Source organism: Ovis aries, chromosome 1 (genome assembly GCF_016772045.2).
Source record: "Ovis aries strain OAR_USU_Benz2616 breed Rambouillet chromosome 1, ARS-UI_Ramb_v3.0, whole genome shotgun sequence".
Classification (NCBI taxonomy): domain Eukaryota; kingdom Metazoa; phylum Chordata; class Mammalia; order Artiodactyla; family Bovidae; genus Ovis; species Ovis aries.
The window spans coordinates 102,282,400-102,293,132 of record NC_056054.1 but is presented as its reverse complement, the minus strand read 5'-3'; the positions used below and the strand labels follow the sequence as shown (position 1 = coordinate 102,293,132).

At 43.3% G+C, this 10,733-nt stretch overlaps 1 protein-coding gene and 1 non-coding gene across 2 annotated transcripts; both read left to right on the top strand.

Moving 5' to 3' along the window:
- The first annotated feature begins 2,207 nt into the window (after window positions 1–2,207).
- LOC101120378 (hornerin) lies at window positions 2,208–9,256 on the top strand. Its single transcript, XM_042253784.2, has 2 exons — window positions 2,208–2,361; window positions 3,759–9,256. The coding sequence occupies exons 1-2, from the start codon at window positions 2,224–2,226 to the stop codon at window positions 8,307–8,309; spliced, it is 4,689 nt and encodes a 1,562-aa protein (XP_042109718.1). The 5' UTR covers window positions 2,208–2,223; the 3' UTR covers window positions 8,310–9,256.
- Window positions 9,257–10,427: 1,171 nt separating this feature from the next.
- Window positions 10,428–10,499, top strand: TRNAS-GGA (transfer RNA serine (anticodon GGA)). Its single transcript has one exon. It is a non-coding gene; the product is annotated as a tRNA-Ser (tRNA).
- Window positions 10,500–10,733: the final 234 nt, after the last annotated feature.

Sequence of the window (10,733 nt, the reverse complement as noted above, 5' to 3'; positions counted from 1 at the left end):
CTATGATAGTGTGTGATTAATGTTAAAATTACAAATAAGAGATTAAAATTATATCTCTCTTAAGTAATTCAGGAAAGATTTCCTACAGAATATGAAAGGTAAGGTTCAAAAATGAATAGCAATTTTCCAAGCAGATAACAACAAAAGATATTCCAAAATATATATATGAAATAGTATGATATATTCAGTAATGTTTATGAAGTTAATTACTGGTTGAGCACAAAGAAGAATAGGGAGTAAACAGATGTGGTTGTAGAGTGGCCACAGGCCAGATTATGAGGAACTCTGAATGCCATGCTAGAAAGAGCTTGGATTTCTTTCCAAGGTTAAATACTGGTTGAGTGAAAGCTGCATTTATGAATGGTCACTAAGGTTTCAGACAGTAAAGAATCCACCTGCAATGCAGGAAACCCAGATTCAATCCCTAGATCAGGAAGATCCCCTGGAGAAGGGCATGGCAACCAACTCCAATATCCTTTCCTGGGGAATTCCATGGACAGAGGAGACTGGTGGGCTACACTGCATGGGGTCACAAAGAGTTGGACACGACTGAGTGGCTTAGCACACACACAGGCACACACTATGGTCTCATAAACAGACTCAAGTAAAGAGATAAAAGAGCCTCTGCAATCATAATTCATTCCAAGAGTTAATAATAGCATGGGCGACACCTTGACTGGAATCTTAAATAAGAAAAAAGTTTAAAAAAGACAGTTTGACTAGATGATCTTCAGGGTTCTTTCTAAAGATCTGATTTCATGATTTATCAACATTTGGTCTCTGGTGTCCCTGCACACACTCCACTCAACTTCAATTAAAGTTGATAATTCATAATCAATACATTATGCTTCATACCTTGTTGAACAGCAAAGAGGTCTCTGGCAGGTGGGGTTGATACTAGCCCAGATTTAGGAACTGCTAATGCAATCTCAGGTGGGTGGGTAAGGAAGTGACAAGGTGGAGATGGAGGTGGAACTGGACTTGTGTGGAACTGGACTTGTGGAATGAATTAGGACATCTCAAAGAGAGCAGCTCCTCCCTAAGATGGACCATTATTCCTTCTATAAAAGGCCACTGTCCCCATTAGCAGCACCCTGTAAGCTACTTCAGCCTCCATCCTACTTGTTCCTCTGGTGAACCAGGTAAGTGAGGAGCATTTAGGGGTATAAATTATGAGCATCCATGACGTGCTCTAAGGCAAACAGGCTCTGGGTACCAGGCTCCTTTTTAATATACATACTTGGGGGAACTTTGGTATAAATTTAACTTTGTTGAGGAGGAAAGTGAAGACTGAGATGAGTAGTATGTCCTTCTTTGGTGTCAATTCCCTTAAAGATCACAAGGCTCGTTATCCACCAGGAAAGTTGCCTCCTTTGAGATTTTTCTCTCTGCTGTAAAGCCTGAGAGTCATGCTCATCATCTGCAGTCATACTCAACTCTTTGCTATACCATAGACTGTAGCCTGTCAGGCTCCTCTGTCCATGGGATTCTCTAGGCAAGAATACTGGAGTGGATTGCCATTTCCTCCTCCAGGGGATCTTTCTGACCCAAGGATTGCACTCACATCTCCTGAGTCTCCTGCATTGGCAGGAGGATCCTTTACCACTCACTGGACCGCTTGGGAAGCCCGAAGCCTGAGGGTCAGTCCTGCTTAAAGAATAAAAACAGAAGCTGAGCCTCATAGTCAACAGCCCCTAGCTCCATATTGCCTAGGCTTATGGTTGGCTTTGCCTATTTTGTCTACTTCCTGGGGCCTAGAGTCTTGAGCATCCAAGTGAGTCCTGGTGCCTCTCAGCTAGAGTCAGGCACAAACAAAGATGATGGGGCTGTCCCTCCCTAGAGTGAGGGTTTGTATCTAGAGAGAACTGAGGAAGTGGATAGACTAGCACCTAGGATTCCTATAGCTCCACAACAAAGCTCTTAAAACTAACCCTGGTAGAAGCAGGGAGCCTGAAACAGAAAGTGATTGCTGCTGCATTTACTCAGGCATAGAAAGAAGAGACACTGTTCCTAATTACATCACTTTCTTGCTACTTGGGTTGAACCAGTCATTCAACTCTGGATTGGTTCTTGATTGCGACAGGATGAAATTAATTATGGCTGACTAATGCTGCACAATTATTACAAATGACTCTACTTATCTATTTAAACATGAGAAAAGGATAATAGTAGGTGGATCTCTGTCCTTATTTTCCCTCTAGGTTAATTTGAATTTACAAAAGGATGTCAAAACTCCTAAAAAGCATCGTTACTGTCATCGATATTTTCTACCAATATGCCAACCAGGATGGGGAGTGTGACATGTTGAACAAGGCAGAACTGAAAGAACTTTTGGAAAATGAGTTTGGTCAAATTCTGAAGGTAAGAATTCCGTGTCAGGACTCAACACAGCTGCAATTCTTTTTGTCACCCCTTCCTACCCTTTTGTCATAGATGTCAGACTCATAGAGGACTTTTCCTACTTGCTGATAATGGAGTTTAGCACAGGCTTGCAGTAAGGTCAAAAGTTGATCCATAATTTTTCCATAACATGTCCAAGGGAAGTGATCCTACTAAACAATAGGGGGAAAATCAATGGATTAAATAATGTCCTGTGTGAGTAATTCTTCTGGAAAGAAACTGAGCTGGTTCTCAGAAAAACTGCAAAATAGATGAAATTTATCTTCTTCCCTTTCTTTGCCTTTCTTCAGTATCCTGACCACTGTCCATTTCTGAGATTCTGGCATAATAATGCTTCTGAGTTCAGGAAATTAGCATGTTACTCCTAAATCATAAAATAAAGTAAATACCACCCTCTAATGTTAGCTAAGGAGTAAATATTTGTAGACTTAGATCTAGCTCTTGATCTTCAATTCATTAAATCAAGCTGTGTACTGAATAGTTTTATTTGGATTCGTATGGAGGTCTTAAATTCGATACCAGATGTGAAACTCATCATCTGCCCCTCTAAACTCCTTACTCCTCTTCAACCAAGGCATAATCTGGTGCGATTCTTGGCTTTCTCTCTCAGCAGGATCCTCCACCCTCCAACCCCATAAAATTCACCAACAGTCTCTCAACAGCTCATTTCTCTCCATCACTATTACTAATCCTTGGGTTCAGACCACCTTCTACTTCCAAGCTCAATATTATATGCAAATAGAATCATTTCACAACTCAACTCAAAATCCTTCACAGTTCCCAGTGCTAAAATTCCAGATTTCCTTAACACAACTCAAAATGTGTGATCTAGTCCTGATTTATCTCTCCAGCCATATCTCTTGACTATTGAGACTCCACATTTAGCAATCCCGAATCTCTCAGTTCCTTGTATGAGCCATGCTTTCTTTCAACTCCAGCTCTCTGTTCATATTGTTCCCTCTGTCTGCAACAACCTTTCTCCCCTCCCCTTTCTCTACCTCTTTATTTGACTAATCCAACCCATCATTCAAAAGACATCACTTCCTCTCATTAACCATCCTTGAACCCCCAGTGGTTGTTATTATTTATAAATTAGCTAATCATATTCATTTGACTCAATCCTTAAAAAATAATTCCCTGTTCCTTGTCATCCCCAGTTGCATCCTCCTCTAGGTCTTCATTGCATATTCCTTTCTCTCTTTCTGCCAAGAATAGGGCAGTCCAGCCTAAAGGACTATGAGATTGAGCTCCACTTAATTAAGCTAAGCACTCACATTTCTACAGTCTTCCTTTAGCTGGTTAGCTCAGTGTGCGCTGCACACTCACAGAGCTTCCTTTTGTACTTTGTTCCTATACAGAATCCAGATGATCCAGACACTGTAGATATCATCATGCAAAATCTAGATCAAGACCATAACAAGAAAGTAGAATTTACTGAGTACCTTCTGATGATATTCAAGCTGGCTCGGGCCTGTAACAAAATCGTCAGCAAAGATTACTGCCAAGCTTCAGGGTCAAAGCAAAGAGATCACAGACACCAGGACCAAGAGGAACAGAGTGAAATAGAAGAGGAGGATGAAGGGCAAAAATCATCTTCCAGTAACTTAAGTTCGAGTGAAGGAGAGAATGATTCCCATTCCAGAGGCTCGAGAGGTAGCATTAGAAACAGGTCTAGGTCCAGGTCCAGAATAACTGGGCATCAGGGAGGCTTGTCTAGTTCTGGGGACAGGCAAAGCTTTAGGGAAAGAAGGAGGGAGTCAAATTCAGGCCACTCCAAGGGTAGCAAGAAAAACAAGCATGGCTCTCATCAGCACAAAAGGTCTAGGAGTGAAGAAGTTGGTTATACTCATTCAAGCAACCACAGAACAAGATCAAACTCAGGAAATTGGTCAGGCACTTATGGAGAAGAAGGGCATGTGAGCCACTCAGAGGATCAGTCTTTCAGTTCTGATCAAAACTGGTCTGACTCAAATGAATCTCTGGGGAATAGACAACATAAGAAAAAACCAAGCCAGTCACCTAGTAAGGAGCATCATGGATTCATCTCAGGGAGTTGTGGAGGACAAGACCACTGGTCAAATTCAAATGAGCCTGCTGGTTATGGTCATGGCTATGGCTCAAGCCAGCCTTCTCAGCAGAGATGGCATGAATCAAATGAAGGATATCAATCAGGAAATTGTGAAGAACAAGGAAACTGTTCTACTTCTAGTTCAAGTGAGGTATCTAGTTATGACCAACGCAGGTCAGGCTCAAGACGGCCATCTAGCAGTATCCAACATGGGTCTGGATCAGGTCAATCCTCTGGCTATGGACAACATAGATCTAGCGCAGGTCAGTCTTCTGGCTTTAGTCACCATGGAACTGGCATAGGTCAATCCTCTAGCTATGAACAGCATAGTTCTACTTCAAGACAGTCACCGAACTGTAGCCAACATGGACCTAGCTTAAGTCACTCTACTAGCTGTGGTCAGTATGGATCTGGGTCAGGTCAGTCATCCAGCTGTAGCCAACAGAGTTCTGGATCAAGTCAATCTCTTAATCATGGCCAGCATAGGTCTGAATCAAGTCAGACATCTAGCTATGGCCAACAAAGGACTGGCTCCGGTCAGTCTTCTGGCTGTAGACAACACAGGTCTGGCTCAGGAGAGTCTTCTGGATTTAATCAGCATAGAACTGGCTTAGGTCAATCCTCTAGCTATGAACAACATGGTTCTACCTCAGGACAGTCACAAAGCTGTGGCCAACATAGATCGAGCTTAGGTCAGTCCTCCAGCTATGGTCAACATGGCTCAAGTCAGTATTCTGGTCACAGTCAACACAGGTCTGGCTCATGTCAGTCTTCTGGCCACAGCCAACATGGATCTGGCTCAGGTCAGTCTTCCAGCTGTGGTCAGCATGGTTCTAGCTCAAGAGAGTCATCTGGCTTTGGTCAACATGGATCTGGCTTGGGTCAGTCCTCTAGCTATGGACAACACGGTTCTACTTCTGGACAGTCATCAGGCTATGGCCAGCAGGGATCTAACTTAGGTCAGTCCTCTAGCTATGGTCAATGGGGCTCAAGTCAATATGGCTCAAGACAGTCTTACAGCCACAGCCAACACAGGTCTGGCTCACGTCAGTCTTCTGGCCACAGCCGACATGGGTCTGGCTCAGGTCAGTCCTCTAGCTATGGACGACATGGTTCTACTTCAGGACAGTCATCAAGCTGCAGCCAACAGGGATCTAACTTAGGTCAGTCCTCCAGCTATGGTCAACATGGCTCAAGTCAAACTTCCAGCCCCAGCAGACGCAGATCTAGCTCAAGTCAGTCTTCTGGCCACAGCCGACATGGATCTGGCTCAGGTCAGTCCTCTAGCTATGGACGACATGGTTCTACTTCAGGACAGTCATCAAGCTGCAGCCAACAGGGATCTAACTTAGGTCAGTCCTCCAGCTATGGTCAACATGGCTCAAGTCAATCTTACAGCCACAGCAGACGCAGATCTAGCTCAAGTCAGTCTTCTGGCCACAGCCGACATGGATCTGGCTCAGGTCAGTCCTCTAGCTATGGACAACATGGTTCTACTTCAGGACAGTCATCAAGCTGCAGCCAACAGGGATCTAACTTAGGTCAGTCCTCCAGCTATGGTCAATGGGGCTCAAGTCAATATGGCTCAAGTCAATCTTCTCGCAATAGCCGACACAGATCTGGCTCAAGTCAGTCTTCTGGCCACAGCCGACATGGATCTGGCTCAGGTCAGTCCTCTAGCTATGGACGACATGGTTCTACTTCAGGACAGTCATCAAGCTGCAGCCAACAGGGATCTAACTTAGGTCAGTCCTCCAGCTATGGTCAACATGGCTCAAGTCAATCTTACAGCCACCGCCGACACAGATCTGGCTCAAGTCAATCTTCTGGCCACAGCCGACATGGATCTGGCTCAGGTCAGTCTTCTAGCTGTGGTCAGTATGGTTCTAGCTCAAGAGAGTCATCTGGCTTTGGTCAACATGGATCTGGCTTTGGTCAGTCCTCTAGCTACGGACAACACAGTTCTACTTCAGGACAGTCATCAGGCTGTGGCCAGCAGGGATCTAACTTAGGTCAGTCCTCTAGCTATAGTCAACATGGCTCAAGTCAATATGGCTCAGGTCAGTCTTACAGCCACAGCAGACGCAGATCTGGGTCAAGTCAGTCTTCTGGCCACAGCCAACATGGATCTGGCTCAGGTCAGTCTTCTAGCTGTGGTCAGCATGGTTCTAGCTCAAGAGAGTCATCTGGCTTTGGTCAACATGGATCTGGCTTAGGTCAGTCCTCTAGCTATGGACAACATGGTTCTACTTCAGGACAGTCATCAGGCTGTGGCCAGCAGAGATCTAACTTAGGTCAATCCTCCAGCTATGGTCAACAGGGCTCAAGTCAATATGGCTCAAGTCAATCTTCTCGCAATAGCCGACACAGATCTGGCTCAAGTCAGTCTTCTGGCCACAGCCGACATGGATCTGGCTCAGGTCAGTCTTCTACTTTTGGTCAGCGTGGTTCTAGCTCAAGAGAGTCATCTGGCTTTGGTCAACATGGATCTGGCCTAGGTCAATCCTCTAGCTACGGACAACACAGTTCTACTTCAGGACAGTCATCAGGCTGTGGCCAGCAGAGATCTAACTTAGGTCAGTCCTCCAGCTATGGTCAATGGGGCTCAAGTCAATATGGCTCAAGTCAATCTTACAGCCACCGCCGACACAGATCTGGCTCAAGTCAGTCTTCTGGCCACAGCCGACATGGATCTGGCTCAGGTCAGTCTTCTAGTTTTGGTCAGCATGGTTCTAGCTCAAGACAGTCATCTGGCTTTGGTCAACATGGCTCAGGCTTAGGTCAATCCTCTAGCTACGGACAACATGGTTCTACTTCAGGACAGTCATCAAGCTGCAGCCAACAGGGATCTAACTTAGGTCAGTCTTCCAGCTATGGTCAACGTGGCTCAAGTCAATATGGTTCAAGTCAGTCTTCTGGCTGCAGACAACAAGGATCTGGCTCAGGTCAGTCTTCTAGCTGTGGTCAGCATGGTTCTAGCTCAAGACAGTCATCTGGCTTTGGTCAACATGGCTCAGGCTTAGGTCAATCCTCTAGCTACGGACAACATGGTTCTACTTCAGGACAGTCATCAAGCTGCAGCCAACAGGGATCTAACTTAGGTCATTCTTCCAGCTATGGTCAACGTGGCTCAAGTCAATATGGTTCAAGTCAGTCTTCTGGCTGCAGACAACAAGGATCTGGCTCAGGTCAGTCTTCTAGCTGTGGTCAGCATGGTTCTAGCTCAAGACAGTCATCTGGCTTTGGTCAACATGGATGTGGCTTAGGTCAGTCCTCTACATATGGACACCATGGGTCTACTTCAGGACAATCATCAAGCTGTGGTCAACAGATATCTGGATCAGGTCAGTCTTCTAGCTATGGCCAATGTGGGTCTGGATTAGGTACTCCCAATCAATCAAGAAGAAACAGCCAGGAATGCTCAGGATACAGTCAAAAAGAAAGAAGTAGGAGTTGTAGCCCAACAGGTAGCAAGTCTGATGGATATGAGAGTATTTGTGGACAATCAGAAACGTGTAGGCAACAAAGCCAAGGATGCAGCCAGGGTCAAACGGAATCTGGCTACAGCTATTCAAATTGTAATGAAGGGCAACCAGGAGGTAGTTATAGACAAGAGGAAAGCTCCTCAAGTTGTGGCTTTAGACAGTTTACACCATGCTATGGAGAATCTAGATCTAACACTAGCAATACATTGTTAATTTGCAAGGAGGATAACAGACAGGGTGGCTATTATGACCAGAGAGAAGGAGGTCACTATGGAGGGAGAGATACAAAGTCAAGTTTCTACAAGTTACGGAGCAGCACTCCACTCTATGAGTATGTCCAACAGCAGAGGTGCTAATTCAAGTGATGAATAGTAAATGGAAGTGAAGTTAACTCAAGCAGTAGTTTAAAAAATATGAAACTTACATACAAGCAATGCATTACCAAACTTCTTTCTAAAAGTAGATGTATCTATTTCTGTCTTTTCCTTTTAAACATGTAACTGTAATTAATTCCTTGTTATTGTGTTCCTTCCAAAGAATGTTGGGTATGGGGACTACTTTGCTAGGAAATACAGAGTTGAATAAATGATGTATGAAAATAAATTCAGAAGAATAATGCAAAACATTTAAGGAGCTTGGGGTTTAGGTGAGGTGTCTTTTTGACAGCTCCTTACTCATCATATGATGCCAAAACTAATCTTTCATCTCTAAAGAGCAAAAAATTATACATGTGTTACCAGTTCTGGAGCCAAAGCTTCACTTATAGCAACATGGACCATAATTTTCTGTATGCTCCACAATGGATGGTGGCAGAAAAGACCCTAAAAGCAAAGATGTAGCATCAATAGCATCTTTGCTTATCAAAACCACCAAGCTCCTTTTCTTAGCTGCATTTTTAATGAATAAACTAACAAGAGGCATTAAAAATTGGCACCAGGTGCTTCTCCCTAACTTGTGAGTGAGAGCATTTTTTTCTTAAAGGGCAGGAATGAATCAATTCAGGATTGAAGGATCTAAATGTTAGCTCTGACTTGGTTTCAGCAAGAAAGATTTTGACTCCTACTACTAAGAATTTCCTCCAGGTTAAAAAAAAAAATATTAGAGAGCATGAAAACACAATGGCTCCAAACTACCTCTGTAGTTCACTGGCCTTCCTCAGAGGAAAATATCATTTATACAGCAATGGAACAAAATACTGTCAGCAACTACTTTACAGTTTCTTAGCTTGACTGTAGTATATTTGTTTCAAGTCTCTGGATTCAAATAAACTTTGACTGCATTAAAATTGACAATAAATAATGATGATGAAATACTGAGGTTTGTCTCATCTCTGCTTCAGTTCACTCTCACACACAGGTGGTCATACTAGAAACTAACTTAAATAGTTATTGTCCAAGACCCGGTCCTTCACAAATAACCCAGAATATACAAATATTTTTTAATTCGAGAAAACAAGACAAACAACCTAGTTTTAAAATGAACAAAAGCTCTGATTTGACACTTACTAAACAGGATGACCAATAAGTACTTGAAAAGATGCTCAATGTCCTTAGTCATCAGAGAAATGCAAACTAAAACATAGTAAGATACTATCACACAAACACTAGAATGGCCAAAGTTTAAAATGTGGGCAATACCAAGAGCTGGTATTACTGGTGAAAAGTAAAATGACATATTCACTTTGAAAAATAGTGTGGCAATTTCTTCAATTCAGTCCTGTCACTCAGTCATGTCCGACTCTTTGTGACCCCATGGACTACAGCATGCCAGGCCTCCCTGTCCATTGCCAACTCATGCCCAGTTTACTCAAACTCATGTCCATTGAGTCGGTGATGTCATCCAACCACTTCATCCTCTGTCATCCCCTTATCCTCCTGCCTTCAATCTTTCCCAGCATCAGGGTCTTTTCAAATGAGTCAGTTCTTCCTCTAATTTGATATTTATAAGTTCTTTGTATGGTGATGGTTCTTTGTATGGTGGGGAAAAACAGGAAAATGTATAAAAAGAAAGTTCACCAAAATAGAAATTTTAACAGCCAAGTGGCATTTTTAAAACAATACTCAGAGAAACATAAAATTAAGATATAATGAAATATCATTTCATACCAATCAGATTACAAAAAAATTATTCTGGCATAGAACATTAGAGAGGATATTGAGCAATGAAGATCTACATTGGTAACCACTTAGGAAGCAATTTGGCAATGACATGAGAGTCAGAAAATGTTGCAAATAACTTAAAAGTTCAAGAGAAGAATAGATAAATCAATTGTGATATATCCATACACTAGAATGCTATACAACAGTTAAAATTAATGAGATATACCTAAGGCAGGGGTGGAGGGAGTACAGAATACAACACCAAAAATTATGCTACGTTGGCATATGGATTATTCTGAGCTGAAGGTAATCAAGGCCTCGCTGACTCAGGAAGAGCTCCTTTTCTGGGGTTTGTTTGTTTTTGCTGCTCCCGCTTCCCTGGTGGCTCAGAGGTTAAAGCGTCTGCCTGGAATGCAGGAGACCCAGGTTCGATCCCTGGGTCGGGAAGATCCCCTGGAGAAGGAAATGGCAACCCACTCCAGTACTCTTGACTCCAGTACTCTTGCCTAGAGAATCCCATGGACAGAGGAGCCTGGTAGGCTACTAGTCCATGGGGTCGCAAAGAGTCGGACATGACTGAGTGACTTCAATCATTCACTCACTCACTGACTCACTTAACTGTCTAAAAGAGTTTAGGTACAGGGCCTACTGGGGCTTCTCGAGTGGCTCAGACAGTGAAGA

What these genes read in the sequence shown, in the direction of transcription:
- LOC101120378 (XM_042253784.2), top strand. Translation starts at nt 2,224, where the DNA reads ATGTCAAAACTCCTAAAAAGCATCGTTACTGTCATCGATATTTTCTAC. An exon ending in AGTTTGGTCAAATTCTGAAG is followed by an intron (nt 2,362 to 3,758) that starts GTAAGAATTCCG and finishes GTTCCTATACAG; the next exon opens with AATCCAGATGATCCAGACAC.